Source organism: Cornus florida, unplaced genomic scaffold (assembly GCF_030987335.1).
Source record: "Cornus florida cultivar Cherokee Brave unplaced genomic scaffold, ASM3098733v1 CherokeeBrave_3.0.0_Hap2_Chr05, whole genome shotgun sequence".
Classification (NCBI taxonomy): Eukaryota; Viridiplantae; Streptophyta; class Magnoliopsida; order Cornales; family Cornaceae; genus Cornus; species Cornus florida.
In genome coordinates, this window is record NW_026775575.1 from 100,890,015 (window position 1) to 100,906,706 (window position 16,692).

Below are 16,692 nucleotides of genomic sequence, written 5' to 3' on the forward strand. Positions count from 1 at the left end.
CTTTTTCACCTTTGAACTACAATTTTAAATGAAATGACAATTATAACCTTAACTTTACAAATAAATTATTATTACTTTTTAAATGACATAACTGTCATTTCAGATTTTCTCTCCTTATTTCTAATCTTTAATATTTATGTCTCTTTTGGCAAGATATATATATATATATATATATATATATATATATATATATATATATATATAATTGACTAATATTTTGTTTCTAAGACAAAAAAAAAATTGTTGAATAAATTGTCTTTTTTGACCTGACCAAAAATATAAAAAAAGTAACCATTAAAATAATTATCTCTTTTGGCAGACAAAAAATCCAAAAAAAATATTTATTGAAGAAATTATCTCTTTTGTCAAGATTAAAAAAAAAAAAACGAAAATAGATGATTAATATATATATATATATATTGAATAAATTATCTCTTTTGATAATACCCAAATATATATATATATATATATATATATATATATATATATTTCTATTGAATAAATTATTTCTTTTAATGGGACCCATAAAAAATCACAAAAAAAATGGACTGAAAAAATTATTTGTCTTGATTGCACAAAAAAGAGTCAAAAATACTAAAAGAACTAAAGAATGTAAAAAAAAATTTAAAGTTATACAAAGGGTAGTTATGACATTATAAATGCATTAGTGAATAAAAAAACTTTCTTGTCATTTTCTATAAAAGAAAAAGATAAAGTAAGGTGCAATTAGAGAAAAGTGGAGTGCGAATATTACCTCCCTTAATCAACTAAGAGTGATGTAAAACTCAGTTGAGTGTATTAATTCAAATTTTTTTTACATGAATGTTAAAATAATAGCGTCCTTTTTATTGTGTCCTACCTTGAGCTCAAAGGTAACATTTTCACCCATGGGAGTTCGGTAACTTTTCAGGCGTTGCACGGAATAGAATTGAAGGACATTTTGTTTAGTGTGATAGGTTTTTTTTTCGTAATTGGTTTTAATTTTTTTTCAAGTTCTATAGATATTGAGTTAAAGTTGCTACTTTAGTATTACTCCGACCCAAAATAGAGGTCCATTTTTAGAAATGGGAGTTTTTAAGGGGACATGCATTTAATGCATTGTCCCTTTTTAAAATTATCAATTTGTCCCTTCTAATTTAAATATATATAAGGGTAAAATGCCATAAACCCCCCCTCAATTATATTCCAAGTGCAACTAACCCCCCTTAACTACAAATAACCCCCCTCAACTATAGTCTTGGTGTAGTCTTAGGACAGAGAAGGTTTTTCTGGTCATCTCCTGTCACCAGAAATTGAAAAAGTCTATTTTACCCCTCTCATAAAAAGGGTGTCACTTCACAATAAAAACGCCACTGTTTTCCTTCAAGAACTTAAATGAACTTAAATAAATTTAATAAACAATTATATGATGACACCTCGTGTAACTTAAAATAAAAATTATATTTACAGAGAGAAAAAAAAAATTGTGAAATATAAGGGTCAACCCAACCAAGTTCTCCTAGCAGATTGAGGAAGGTGAAGTAGTGGCGACAACCAACAAATCCAACGACAACAAAGAGTTGGCAAGGAATATGACAGTGACAGATTTGGATGGCCACAGCAGAAATTAGTCCAGTGGCGACAACGGGAAAGGCTTAAACAACTATGATAAAAGGCCTGATCAACGGCGATGGTTGTGAGAATGTTGTGATGGTGTTTCAATGGCGAGACCCGCCGACGTAGTTGTTGTAGCGGCAATGGTTTCAATTAATGTTCTGTTAATTATATGTGTTTGGCGAAGATGGGGTTATGATTTTTTCGAATGGGTTTGCTTGGTAATCAGCCACAAAGATATTGATGGAGTTTTGCGATTGGATTTTGCTTAAATTCAAGAAATCGAAATTCAAATTTCAATTTAGGGGTTGGGTCTGTACTGTAACTCACTGGATTGAGTTATGACGTTCCTGTTTTGAACTGAAACTCTCGGGTCTAGACTGAACTTCAACGGACGGTTGGTCATTGTTCTAAACCTTTTCCGATTTGGGTCACTGAAATTCTCAAGTAACAATTGTCTTGTTTTAGCAACGAACCTTTTATCTTAGATCACGCCGGCCACTACCTTATTCTCCTTCAACCAGGACTCCGGCGGCGACCTGGTATATCCCACGGACGGCTACGGTCGCTGTTCTCCATAACTTGCTGGGTCGCTACAGTAGCGACCCCATCCTCCAACATGTAGCAACCCAAAGGTCGATACCATCCACGGCGAGAACCAGGTCATAAAAACGACCTGGTCATATTCATGGTGTAGAGATGAAGCTCTTCATTTTGGTCTCCAATGGAGATAGAAAAAAGAGAGAAAATTGGGTGAAGAGGATAAAGAGGAATTAGGGATTTCGAGTTGAATGGGTAACAATCTTATAATATAAGGGTAGTATAGTATTTTTGTATGACAAGGGTTGAATGGTCATTTAATTTAAATATGGTACTGAGAGACTCAATTTAATGGCCAAAAAATTAGCCGGTGGTCGGATTGGGTAAATTGCCACCAAACCCCTAAGTTGAGGGGGGTTAAATGCTACTTTAGAAATTCAAGGGGGTTTTGTGCTCATTGGGGTATAATTGAGGGGGGTTTATTGCACTTTATCCTACATATAATTACAAAGTTTGAAATTTTTTAAAAAGATAAAGGACAATGATGAAAATATAGAATTTATTTACTTTGACTTTTTAAGGAGGACAAATAATTTGGGACATCTAAAAAGAGAAAAATGGACTACTAATGGAGGGAGTAATTGTAGCACCAAAACATGATATCATATTATCATACACGTTACATGCGCAAGAAGGTTTAAAAGTGAACCGTTGAAATATATATGATTCCAATCACGCTTCGCATCTGTACATTATGTACCCTCGTCACCAGGCGAATGCAACTTTTGTACATTGTACAGAATAATAACTCAGTGTCCATCTAATGCCCAGTCCGTCCTTCCACCACGACTCTGTAAAAAGTAAAAACAGTAAGTACCAAACGCTGCAGCCTATTATAGTAAAGGATGAGTTCTAATTTAAATTACTAACGTAACCCTGTAATTTTTAATTTTGGCAAATACTATCTTAAAAAAACCAAAAACATTTACATAGCACACTGTTAGGTTAGACCATCAAAACATTTATTTATTTATTTTCTGTTGCAGGACATCTCATGTTATAAAATCACCATAAAATATATAAAATTTGGTTTAAAATCCTCCCTTTTTTTCAAGAATATGAAATAAACACTTAATTCTTACCGTTTAGAGGTTCTTACAGATAAATTTGAAGATAATTTAGTTGTTTTAAGGAGACATTGCTACTTTATTTGCAAAATTTCAACAATTTATGAATAATTATATTTCAAAGGTAATATACAAATTTCTATGGTTTAAGAGATTTTTTTGAATTTAATTGTTCTATATGTTAAATAAATAAATAATAAGGGTCCGACTTGGGTGCACTGTGCACCCAATTATTCATCCGAACCGTACGTATACTTGATAATCATCGAATCGACGGCCGTGATTAGAAATCAAGGGCACGACCGATATGAAAATTACTTGTCCCGATACTCTGTGTTACCCCAATTTTTTGTTATTGGGATATATAAAGCCGTAATTTTACTATTTTCCTTCACAAAAATACTCTCTCTTTCCCTCCAATCTCTCTCTCCCCCCTTCTTCAAGGTTAAGGTGCAGAGAGGAGAGAGACTCCTCCAGTTTTATTTTCCTCTGTTTCAGAAACCCTAACGAAGCTGTCTTAGAATCATGGAAAGGTAAGATTGAGAGTAATTTGGTATTTCTTTCACTATTTTTTTTTCAGTTACATACACTCTCTCTTACTGAAGATCTTCATGTTTTTGTCGCTCTATTTATATATCTATATGTTAATGTATATATGCAGGCAGATTATATCTCACTGTATGGGTTGAGATTTGTACATTTCGCTTACTGCATTGATCTCTGTGACTCCGGTGCTGTTCTTCGTCTCCGCTGTTATACACACACGAGGTTAATACTTTTGCTATTTTTTAATTTGTTAATTTTTTTTTTTCTTTGCTCTCTTCAAATCTCGAGCTCCATTCTTATTTTGACTGCTTGTTATTGTTATATTTGTGGTTGTTTTGCATGTTCACTGGAGAGTTCTGGTTGTTCTCTGATTATTTGTTTGTTCAATTTTGTCTGGACTTATGTTGATTACTTCTTGTTGATTTGTGTATCTAATCACTCTAGTTTTATCTGTTGCTTTTTTTTTTTTGGTTGGGGGGGGGGGGGGGGGGGGGTGTTTAGTGGGTGGGTTTAGTTTCTCTTCATTTATTTCTCTTTCCTTGTCTATCTTTGTGGGATTTTTACTCATGAGTGAGAATTTATTTTCTAAGCTTTATTTATGTTAGATTCTTGTTTTAGTCTTAACTTGTATAGATTATCTTTTGATTTTTTCCTTAAATTTTAATGGCAGTATATCTACCTCAAATATATGCTCTCAGACCTATATCATTTGGGTTATTGGGATGAATTTTAACCATTGCAAGGCATACTTTAGATGCAATTGACTTGTATATTCATCTTATAGTTGTTCAAGAGCCTACCAAGTTGAATATGGCTAACCTACTTCCTATAGAGGTGGTGACTTTTCCCTTGCTTTTAAGTGATATTTATATCAGGTGTTTAACCTTTGCTTTTGTTGGAAGGAAAAAAGAAAATGAAAAAGAAAGAAACAGAGAAGAACTAAAATTTTTGGTGGGACTAAAGAAGATAAATAGATGATTTATTTGTGGGTTCTCTCTTTCATGGCTTTTCTCTTGGCTCAATTCTTAAAAAGTTGCCTATTGCATTCTGCAAACCTTGTGACCTCTAGCCTTCTCCGCAGATTTGCATTGCATGACTAATCTTTTATTGATGATATTAATCTCGTTTTAATATTGTTCTTATACATATGATTTTTATACAAATACTCTTGTACAAATGATAATGTTGCTGACATCATTTTAACTTTTAATTGTTACTATTGTTATTTTATTTGCTTGACTGATCAGATTAATTGAAGCATGTTAGAATTTCATTCTCTCAAACACTCCTTGGTTTAGTGGTTTAACTCAAAATCATATGAATTTCTTCAGGATCGTTCTTGCGAGAATACTTTTTTGATGATCTTTTTTAATAAGGAACCTTTCATGACTATCTGCAGGGGTCCTTTTGCTTAATTCATAATTATTGATTTTAAACATGATGCTTATTTTTTTTCTTCTATTCATATTTTAGGTTACTGGTTAAAGTAACGGATGGAGAAAGCAGGTAATGAGGAGGCAGGTGAATCACTGCCTTTGCCCTCGCAACCACCAGTTGTACCACCCAATGGGAAGCCAGAACAAGTGGACCCTCCTAAGCGTTCTATAATCAGCCGGCGTGGGTTTGGAAGTGCTGGACGACACATTTCTTTGCTCACAAACCACTTTAAAGTTTCTGTCAGACATCCAGATGAAATGTTTTACCAGTATAGTGTACGCTTACATGTGCCGATTTTAGTATTTCAGAGCCAGGAATAGTTTGGTGTGAAATTTAGAATCCACATTAATTATGTGCAGGTTTCTATTAGTTATGAAGATGGGAAAGCTGTAGAGAACAAGGGGATTGGAAGAAAAATAATTGACAGACTTTACCAAACATACGCTTTGGAACTTGGTGGAAAGAGATGTGCATATGATGGAGAGAAGAGTCTGTATACAGTGGGGCCTCTTCCGCAAAACAATTTGGAGTTCACAGTGGTACTTGAGGATTCGGTTGCCAAGCGGTATGCTTTCTCTTCCTAGTAGAAAATTGTTCTTCACTATTTTATCACTTAAATGCATTGCATTCTTCTACATAATTATTCCCTGACTTTTGATACATTCTTCTTTTAGTGGTAGTGGGAATGGGAGCCCCAGCGAGTCTAGTAAGAGATCAAAGCGTTCTTTTCAGCCAAAAACTTTCAAGGTAGAGATCAGTTATGCTGCTAAAATACCTTTGAAATCCATATCTCTTGTCCTCCAAGGAAGTGTGGCCGAAAATATTCAGGATTCACTAAGAGTGCTTGATATTATATTGAGGCAGCAAGCAGCTAACAGGTATTTTATAAATTTCCCCTTCATTTGTTGTCTTCTGTCAGTTTTCTGCTGCTACTAGCTTTTATTTATTAATGTTTTCAATGTTGAATGCAGAGGATGCTTACTGGTGAGGCAATCATTTTTTCATGATGACACAAGGAACTTTACTGATATTGGAGGAGGTGTAATTGGCTGTCGGGGTTTTCATTCCAGCTTTCGCCCAACTCAGGGTGGTTTGTCCTTGAATATGGGTATAACTCAAAGCATGTCCTAAAGAAATGTTGCTGCATCTTCTTGTGTATTCCCTTTTGCTTAATATGAATTTTGATTTTTGTTAATGCTGCTTACATTTCCTCGTGCAGATGTATCTACAACTATGATCCTATCACCTGGACCTGTGATTGATTTTCTGCTAGCTAACCAGAATGCACGAGAGCCTCGCTTTATTGACTGGGCAAAGGTAGTAAACTGGGTTTTGTGTATTTATATTTTCTTTTGTTTTTGTGCACAGGATTTCAACTTGTTGGTGGACATGTACAGGCTAAAAAAATGCTGAAAAATATGAGAGTTAAGACAAGGCACAGCAACATGGAATATAAGATCACAGGTCTAAGTGAAAAGCCTTGCAATCAGCAATTGTGAGTGTTTTGTAGAATTCCAATTTTTTTTTCCTTAGCTCTTTTCCGCCTGAAGAACTTTAATCCAACATTGTTTCATGTTCCTCAAGTTTTCCTTTGAAAGTGAAAAATGGTGATCGTGTGAATGATGGAGGACAGGCTACAGAAATTACTGTCTATGAGTATTTTACTAAACACCGTGAAATGGAACTTACCTATTCTGCATACATGCCATGCCTTGATGTTGGCAAACCAAAGAGGCCCAACTATCTTCCTTTAGAGGTTTGTATGGTTTTTAGTGTATTTATCATATTTAGTTTTTTTGTTTTTCTATTTAATTCCCCTATCTCTAAAAGATTTTTATTTGTTTCTTTCTATTCCAGCTCTGTTCACTTGTTTCTCTTCAACGCTATACAAAGGCATTATCTTCAATGCAGAGGGCATCTTTAGTTGAAAAGTCGAGGCAAAAGCCCCAGGAACGAATACGAGTTGTGACTGATGTAAAATTTTCTTAACACCTTCCTTAACCTTTCAGTTTTAGTGTTTCAATTTTACTGCTCACCTAGTTTGGCAGGCTGTGAGAAACTATAGTTATGATGAAGACCCAATTTTTGCTGCTTGCGGCATTTCAATTGAGAAGCAGCTTACTCAAGTTGATGGTCGTGTCCTCGAAGCACCAAAGGTAGGTGTTGGCTCTTTCTTGAAAGGATGTGTTTGTGCATGTTTTTCATGATAAATTGACTAACAATGTGCTTGTCAATCTATTTTCACTTGTAATTTACAGTTGAAGGTTGGCAACAGTGAAGATTGCATCCCCCGTAATGGACGATGGAATTTTAATAACAAGGTATTACCTTGGTTTCTTGAAAATTTGGGATGAAAAAATGTTAAGAGAGATGATTCTATCAACTCACTTGTTTTGTATATATTTATAAAACTATAATATCTGATTTGCCAGTTTATAACATTCTTTTATATTCTTATGAAGAAACTTTTAAATCCTGTCCGGATAGAACGATGGGCAGTTGTCAACTTCTCTGCTCGTTGTGATACAAGTCATATTTCCAGAGAGCTTATTAATTGCGGAAGGAACAAGGGAATTGTAGGTTACACAAATTTTTTTTTATCTTTCTAATAGATATTAATTGTTACAATTTTTTGTCTTTCTAATAGATTTTAATTGTTTTAGTCATGTTGCGCTTGATGATGTTTTTTTTTTTTCCTCTTTATTTTCAGCATATTGAACGCCCGTATACTCTAATTGAGGAAGATCAACATTGTAGAAGAGCTAGCCCCATAGTACGAGTAGAAAAAATGTTTGAACAGATTATGGCAAAGCTCCCAGCCCCTCCTCAATTTCTTCTTTGTGTTCTGCCCGAGCGAAAAAATTCTGATATTTATGGTATGACTGATTTTTTTTTTCTTTAATAGTTTTTAATGGTAATTTAGTGCTAACTTGATATGTATATTTTTCTAAATGTTATCAAGGACCTTGGAAAAAGAAAAGTCTGAGTGATATTGGAATTGCCACCCAATGTATTTCCCCTACCAAGATCAATGACCAGTATCTTACGAATGTGCTTCTTAAAATCAATTCCAAGGTATTTTTAGAATTAAAGCTTTAGGAAATTGTATTGTGATTTCTTCTATAATTTATCTTACAAAATTACTTATTCATTTTGTTTGTTTCCCTTTATAGCTTGGGGGGATTAATTCTTTGTTGGCGCTTGAGCACTCATCTCGTATCCCCCGTATCAAAGATACTCCAACAATGATTTTAGGTATGGATGTCTCTCATGGGTCGCCTGGTCAATCAGATAGCCCATCAATTGCTGCGGTACTTCTGCTATGATACTTCTACACGTTTTTATTTTTAATTAATTAATTTATTTTTATTGCAGTATGGTGCTCAGTCACTAACTTTACTGTTCCTTAATAATTTGGGTGCTAATTTAATACTTCCAGGTTGTTGGCTCTCGATCTTGGCCACTGATATCAAGATACAGAGCAGCTGTTAGAACACAATCGTCAAAGGTGGAGATGATAGAATCTCTCTTCAAACCTTTAGCAAATGGGGAGGATGACGGTATCATGAGGTACTTCTAGTAGAGGATGAATTTCTATACCAATAAAAAAAAAAAATTTAGTTGGATATAAGTGAATTCTAATATATAGATTTTGAAATTCCATTGTGCAGGGAGCTTCTTAAGGATTTCTATCAAACAAGCAATGGACGAAAACCTACTCAGATAATTGTCTTCAGGTATTGCTACATTGTTCTTGTATACTTCTCTGTTCTGACTTATCATTTAGGCATTGTTGTTTTTTTGGCCTCTTTGAAGGCCTAGTGGTTTTTGCTTCTTGTTGTTCCTTCGGGATGCGCTCCCCTCTTGAGCGCTTTTTTATACATTTCTTACTTATCAAAAAAAAAAAATTTAGGCATTTGTTAGATGGTGAATTTTTATGGAATAACATTTATAAATTTACATCTGGATGACTTTTTTCACTTTTCCTCTTGGTGGGAGGGGTTGGGGCCTGGGGGTCAGTGGTGGGGCTGCATGGTATATAAACTTTATCTAGATGTTGATCATGTTGCTTCTTCTAGTTAGTTTAATGACTTGCGATTGACTCTAGAGATGAGTTTGGCAATCGATTTAACAGTCAAATGAAAGGAGGTTAGTCTTTCATTGTCTGCATCAAGAGTACTGTGTAAAAGGCTTTGGCTTCACAATACAGTCAATTCCTATCTTGAAATGCTATTTAATAGATAAAATTAATCATGAAATATCATGTGAGAATGTCAGATGAGTTATAGGAAGAGAGTGAAAATTGCACTCTCTGCTGTCCTCCTCATCAGAAATTATTTTTAGGTTAATATCCAGAAGCCTCGCTTGCTGTTTTTACGTGTTGTCTCCTCAATCCCATGGTTGAAATATTCATAGTTGGATTCAATATTAGGTGTTGAACTGGCTTAGAATGCAATGTTGCTGCATTGTTGTTTTTTCATTTTTTTCCTCTTCTTCTATACATATAAAGTGAAACTATTTCACAGAGGTAAAAGAATGTCAGTTTTTTAGTTTTTCAATCTTGCACCTAATCATATCCATTTTATGTCCCTTGTTTGAACTTTGAACTGTTTGGTTTATATTTTAGTTCCGACAATGTGATTTGATATTTGTTTGAGTGAACTATGATTATTTAATCCTTTTTCTTTATTTTTTCCTTTTTTCCTTAGGGATGGAGTGAGCGAGTCACAGTTTAATCAAGTTCTGAACAATGAGCTGGATCAAATGATAAAGGTTCTTTATATTCAGCTTTGAATTTATTAGTTTTAATAGCGTATCGAAGAAAGTTAATTGTATTTTCAGGATATTTGGAGTCAATTATTGTAAATATTGGGCTCTTTGGCTATTGTTTGGTGCAAAGGCTGAAGCTTGAGTTGCCAAGCATGAGATCATTGGGTTGCCTAAGGACAGGCACTTTGTGCCAATAATGTCAAAATGGATTGCAATCACTTCATGATTGGCAGCTTGAGTTTGCTCCTTTCAACATCCTTGGCTAATGAGGACCACACAGGTTGTGGCCTTTCTGTAGGTAGGGTGGCAATACTTGACACGACACGCTAAATGACATGTTGGGTTTGGGTTTGACTTAATCGTGTTCAGGTCACTATCGTGTTGATCCGAATTGACAGGCTAATTAAACGTGTGGCGATCGTATTTGACCTGTCATCCCATTTATAACACGATTAGACATGTTTACGTAAACGTGTCAGGTCAACACACTAATTAAATGTGACGTGTTCGTTTTTGACCCGTCAACCCATGACCCTAATAGAAATAGTATGGAATTTTAATTACGTCGTGTCGTTCCAGATCTTTTCCCATTTACTGTATTAAATAAGTTATATAGGTCGTGTTGTGTTAACTATTTAATAATTGTGTCAAGATTCATTGAGACGGAGAATAATTGTGTCGTGTTTGTGTCGGCCACATTGCAGGATGCCCATGTGATGACACAACATGAATATTACACATAAACACTAGTTGCCTCCCTCATCAGTAGGTGACTTACATGCACCTGCCAAGTAGACAGAAATCAATTTATGATTATTAAAGTAGGTCTATCCTTGATCATTTTAAATGACTGGAGCTGGTATCCCATAGAAATAACCACTTTTTAATGCTGATATTTGCATAGTCTTTACTAGGAGGCTTGTGCTCTTGATACTGCATTTTATTCTTAGAGCATATATATATTATGATTGTAGGTCACCTCTGGCATGTGCTAATAATGGTGAGTTTGCTGCAGGCTTACCAGCATCTTGGCGAGTCTGACATTCCCAAGTTCACAGTGATTGTGGCTCAGAAGAATCACCACACAAAGCTATTTCAAGCCGGTGGTGTGCCGGAAAATGTTCCACCTGGTCTGCTACTCAATGGTGGTGTTGTTTTGCTTTTATTGTACTTAATATTAGCTTGTGCTAAAGTGTTATCCCCTCTCTCCAGGAACTGTTGTGGACACAAAAGTTGTGCATCCAAGAAACTACGACTTTTACATGTGTGCACAAGCAGGAATGATTGTGAGTTGTTACCTTCTTTTCTGCCTAGATTCTGGAGTATTATATAATCCATGTTAGTTTAAATTCTGTTTCCTCTGGACCGATTTATTTAGTATGTTGCGGTGGCATCACCACTCTCCAATGTTTTAGTATCCCTATCTTGAGGGTCATCCCTTTGTTTCTGAGAAATGTTGAGGGAAAGGAAAGAAAGGGAGTTTTTCTTTATTTTTTATTTTTTATTTATAGGACATGTTTGGAATGGCATTTCCTAAATGCATAGTTGCTAATTGTTATTGCATTATCTTCTTCATCTTTGACTTTGCCTTAAGATACAATTTAGGTCAATTTTGACTTTTTTTAAGCAACCAAGGCCTACTAGCCGACAGACCTATCACTCTACTCAACCTCCTCGGTGGATCATGCTTTTCCCTAATACTTGTATCTTTCTCTCTACTCTGTTTTTTCTCTAAGGCTCTGTTTGTTTCGACGTAAAATATTCTTTTTTGAATTTTTTTTTTTTTTAGGTAAAATATTTTTTTATTTTTATTTTTTCGGTATTTGGCAAAGGTTTAGGTCGAGATTGAGGTCAAGTCCATCGGGCGGGGCATGTAAAATAACTTGCCAAAACTTGATGGATAAGTTATTTTTATTAAATTTTAGGGTTAATTTCACTGACACCCTCTCAGGTTTGGCCAAATATCACACGGAAACAACTTTCGAAAATTACTATCACTCATACTGCAAATGTTTGTTCTGTTTTTCACGCACACCCCAACCGTCAAATGCAGAGTTCTGACACCATGTAAATTTAACTAAAATACCCTTTGACTTTGTCAAAAGGGTTCTTTAACCTACAAAACTAAATTAAAAGACTAAATTATCCCTAAATGCGTTCCAATCTAAGAAGCACGGACACGGATACGACACAACACCGACACGGCAAATCCAAAAAAATTAGGACACGGACACGGCGGGGACACGGCGAATAGTATATATATAGATGTAGTACTTTAAAAATTACTGAGTGTTGCTATTTTTCATCAACCTCACAATGAAAAAAAAACACAAATCATAACTCATAATTAATAAACTATAAAAGAACAATGTTGCAGAGTTATAAAACCAAATAAAAAACAAGACATTAGAATAATAACTAGTATCATTTAATCATCATTGCAACTTTACTCCAAATACAAAAGCATAGACAGAAAGGACTATTAACATTCATGACTGTTTAACATTCAGGACTTTACTGTTAGCACTTAACATTCACAAAAACCTAAAGGCTAGTCCCCAAAAAAGATACAAAAACTCATTGTACTATCATCTATTCCCATCCATCATTTGACCTAGGACTTTTACCATTTACAATACCAAAAGGGTAGTACAAAACAAAAAAAAGAACATATCAGCATTCAAAAAAAAAAAAAAAATTCCAGAAGTGTCCGTGGAGTGTCTGTGCCGTGTTCACGGAGTGTCCGTGACGTATCCGAGCAGTGTCCGAAAATTAAAAAAAAAAAAAAAATTCCAGACACATTTTTTGGCGTGTCCGACATGTGTCAGGGCGTATCTGTGTCCGACACGTGTCGGATACGGATTCTTCGGCCATTTTGGAGTGTCCGTGCTTCCTAGGTTGCAATTTACAATTATATTCAATTATACAGTCCACCATTGTCACCCTTTCTGTCTCTCTTTCCATTTTCATAAACAAAAAAAAAAAAAAACTGAAGGTTATCTTTGTTTGCTTTTATGAAATAAATTCATTAGTGTCTTTCACGTAATTGGTGTTTCTCTCTTTACACTAGTACTGAACCCAACAACCTCCTCAAATTCTTCGTCCTCCACCAGCGTTCCAACAAATTCACATATCGGAACCCTTATACGCATGATCATATAAATTGACGCATTCTTTTTTCATTTGTTTGTGAAGGTATACAAATATATGATAATATGCAATTGCGATGCATATATATATATATATACACACACATAGCCCATATACATCCGGATATATAGTTTACATACGATTATTTAATTAATTTCACATTCCCAATGGTTTCCAAAGTGATTTGGGTTTGGTTTTGGGTTCTGCAATAATGACAAGGACACGAATTGGGTGCAATAATCTGTAGAAGTATGGATAGTATTAATGAAAAAGAATAGTTTGGAAATGAGTAGAGGAGTGGAATTGGAGCACTAGGTGCTAGAAAATTAAATGATTTGGGTACTCTTCTCCTCCTTCATTTGAATCCACACACACACACACATATATATATAACTGTGTGTATGTATATATAGATAAAGGAGAGGTCGTCGCCGTCGCCATAGCCGTCATTGTTGGAAGGCCACGCTTATTTGTGTATATATATATATATGCACACATATATTTTAGAGAGAGAAACCATTGGGGGCAATGTTGTCTTTTTTAATTTGTTGATATTTTAGTTTAAAATGAATTTTAAAAATAAGGGTAGTTTTGTCTTTTCGCACGTTTTTAACGGTGTTGGTGATGAAAAAGTGAAATTGGACATAAGTGATAGTAATTTTTGAGAGTTGTTTCAGAGTGATATTTGGCCAAACTTGAGGAGGTGTTAGTGAAATTAATTCTAAATTTTAACATTTTTTTTCTTCGTGAATAATTTACGACAACCAAACACCATAAAATAAAAAAATATTTTCAGGAAAATATTTTATGTCCAAACAAACGGAGCCTAAATCTAATGACTTTTTATATATACATGTAAAACAGAAAAGAAGTCATTCCATTTCCAAACAAGTCCCGCCATTTCTTTTCTCCTTTCTCTCCGGGTTCCAAAAAGTAGAAAATCTCAACTACTCCCTATAAGTTAGGCTTCTCAGTTTCAATTGAGTGTAGGCTTTTTCTCGTTAAATAATTAATAATTGAGACTCAAGGTTAGATATTTTTATTGAGCTTTTCTCTGCAAATATTGGAAGTTTTTGAACTGCTAAAAAGTGGGTGACTAAACTGAATACTTGGATTACCATTTATCACAAAGGGTTGTAGCCTAGTGGTATCTCTTCTACCTTCCAAAGTGGAAGGGTGAGGGATCAATTCTCATTTGAGACAAAATGGGTGTGCGAATTACTTGCGAAGGTTATTTATTATTATTATTTTTTTTTAAAAAAAGAGAAAGAAAGAAAGAGAGAAATTGAATACTTGGATTTATCTAACTTGATTGGCTTTTATATATTGTTGGCCACTAATAGTAAATGCCTTGCATAACGTGCTTTTATTCTTGTGGTATTAGCTACTTTATTCTTCTTCTTCTTCTTTCCATTTAAATATTTATTTGTAATCAAAATTACAGGGTACTTCTAGGCCTGCACACTATCATGTCTTGCTTGATGAGATTGGTTTTTCTCCCGATGAACTGCAGAATCTTATCCACTCACTATCATACGTGTAAGCTCTCAAGCTGCCATATTCCTCTCATGTGTGTGTCTAATGTTTTAGCCTGGTCAAAAAGGCATTAATCTCGTGATTTTTGGCCCATTTCAGGTACCAAAGGAGCACTAGTGCTGTTTCAATAGGTATATTCACCAACTTTATTAAATTCTCACCTTTAAAAAAAAAGAGGAAAAAAATAGATATTGAATAAAAGGTAGAAATTTAAGCTGGTTGGTTAGATGGTAATTCTCTATCTCACTGTTTTTTCCTTCTCCAGTGGCACCAGTCTGTTATGCCCATCTAGCAGCTCAACAGATGGGCCAATTTATGAAATTTGAGGACTTGTCTGAAACTTCTTCGGGACAGAAAAGCCTCACGTCTGTAGGGAGTGCACTTGTTCCTGCACTGCCCAGGTTGCATGAGGATGTAGCGGGTTCTATGTTCTTTTGTTAAGGTGGTGAAAACTCTTCTAAATGTACATGCTGCTATTTGATTGGTTTTGTCAAATATGTAAATACTGGGGAGGTGGTATAGGGATGCATAGAGGCAACCCCATCATGACGGGGTTGAGAAATAGGTACTCATGCAAGAGCAACTTTTAGTTTAATTTTGGACAGGTTTGACATTCACATGATGTTGATGATCAGGGCTAGTAATTTTTGTTGATTTACAATTCAGCTAGTTGCTCAGTCCTAATTTTGAGCTGGGTTTTTTTATTTATTTATTATTATTTTTTTTTGGTCTAGATGTTACATTTACCAGGAATAGCTATTTAAGCACTGGAAGATTTTGGTATCTTGTTTGGGATTATATATATATATATATATATATATATATATATATATATATATATTACCTTTATGTCATTTTTTGTCTGTTGAATATTGATGCCTTTTTTTTTTAATCGTAATGTTCACATTTTTTTTCTCTGCAAGTATAGTATTCACATTTTGTGGAACTACAATGTGCTAAATGAACTTATTTTTGCAGCTTCCAGTTAATCTGCAAACCTATTGTGTGAATTGCATTAAACTCTTAATTATAACTCCATTTTTTGTGATATTGCTCATCTTTTTTCTCGTAAGATATGCATATTTTCAGAATGTCCTATAATTCGAGTTTTGCTAAATGTTCCGCCAATTGTGCTTTTCTTTCTGTTGCGTCTTCTCTCCTGAATTTTCCACAACTCATGCACATCATAATGGTTGGAACGAATATATTTTTACAGAAAATACCTAATCTGTGCATTGAAGCATTTTTATAAACTACTCTCTTCCGCCAATTTGCTTTATCTAATTCCAACAATGTTAATGCAATTTTGATGTTAACTATTTTGCTATTTTTTGTTTTTGGGGACAAATTACTAACTGTTCTATTTCAAGCCGTTCATAATGCGAGTCATAATATGATAATGTCATTTTGCTGTTCATAATTGATGTTATTTTGGATCCCCCTTTTGTGGTTTTCTTTTCTTATACGAGGAATATTGATTTGGGTGATAGACAAAGAGGTCGACCAAAACTAAAAAAAAAGAGAATTCATGTGACCAAGGCAAGAGGCAAAGAATGATGATGATGAGTCGGAGTAAGATGACAAAGAACGATAATGATGATTTGAGACAAGAATGATGAAGATGATGAGTCGGGGTAAGATGACAAAGAACGATAATGATGATTCAAAACAAGAACAATAAAGATGATTCGTGGTTCTTCTGTTATGGTCGTGGTGCCCGATCATTGCCTAACATTTTGAAGTTCACTTGTAATACCGAGGATCCTGTTCATCAAATTAATTTGTTTGTGTGCATACTAATATTAACAATTTTTCTAGTGACTGTCCGAAAATTAGTCCTATGTGAATGTGGTCCCAAGTTTGGTGAATTTGTCTGAAGGAGAACTTAGGGGATTGTTTGGTTTGTCACTTATAAAATTGTTTTCTATTTGGTTCGATTTTTTTTAAATTTATTTATAAAATGTTTGTACATAATTTTATAACAAATCATTTT

General features: G+C 34.4%; 1 protein-coding gene across 1 annotated transcript; it reads left to right on the forward strand.

Annotated features, from left to right (window-relative positions):
• The first annotated feature begins 3,610 nt into the window (after nucleotides 1-3,610).
• On the forward strand, nucleotides 3,611-15,482 carry LOC132308008 (protein argonaute 16-like). The gene is made up of 24 exons (XM_059805947.1): nucleotides 3,611-3,793; nucleotides 3,922-4,028; nucleotides 5,280-5,518; nucleotides 5,603-5,808; nucleotides 5,918-6,121; nucleotides 6,215-6,351; nucleotides 6,463-6,560; nucleotides 6,641-6,738; nucleotides 6,828-6,999; nucleotides 7,101-7,217; nucleotides 7,292-7,399; nucleotides 7,502-7,564; nucleotides 7,706-7,819; nucleotides 7,954-8,119; nucleotides 8,206-8,318; nucleotides 8,417-8,554; nucleotides 8,683-8,813; nucleotides 8,915-8,980; nucleotides 9,953-10,016; nucleotides 11,029-11,143; nucleotides 11,226-11,299; nucleotides 14,608-14,702; nucleotides 14,799-14,830; nucleotides 14,965-15,482. Exons 3-24 carry the CDS (start codon nucleotides 5,300-5,302, stop codon nucleotides 15,138-15,140), a joined length of 2,706 nt encoding a protein of 901 aa, XP_059661930.1. The 5' UTR covers nucleotides 3,611-3,793; nucleotides 3,922-4,028; nucleotides 5,280-5,299; the 3' UTR covers nucleotides 15,141-15,482.
• The last annotated feature ends 1,210 nt before the right edge of the window (nucleotides 15,483-16,692 follow it).

Excerpts from the sequence above, each read along its gene's own strand:
- LOC132308008 (XM_059805947.1), top strand. The coding sequence starts at position 5,300 with ATGGAGAAAGCAGGTAATGAGGAGGCAGGTGAATCACTGCCTTTGCCC. Across the intron at positions 7,400-7,501 it reads GTGTCCTCGAAGCACCAAAG|TTGAAGGTTGGCAACAGTGA; the intron begins GTAGGTGTTGGC and ends TGTAATTTACAG. Across the intron at positions 8,120-8,205 it reads AAAAAATTCTGATATTTATG|GACCTTGGAAAAAGAAAAGT; the intron begins GTATGACTGATT and ends AATGTTATCAAG.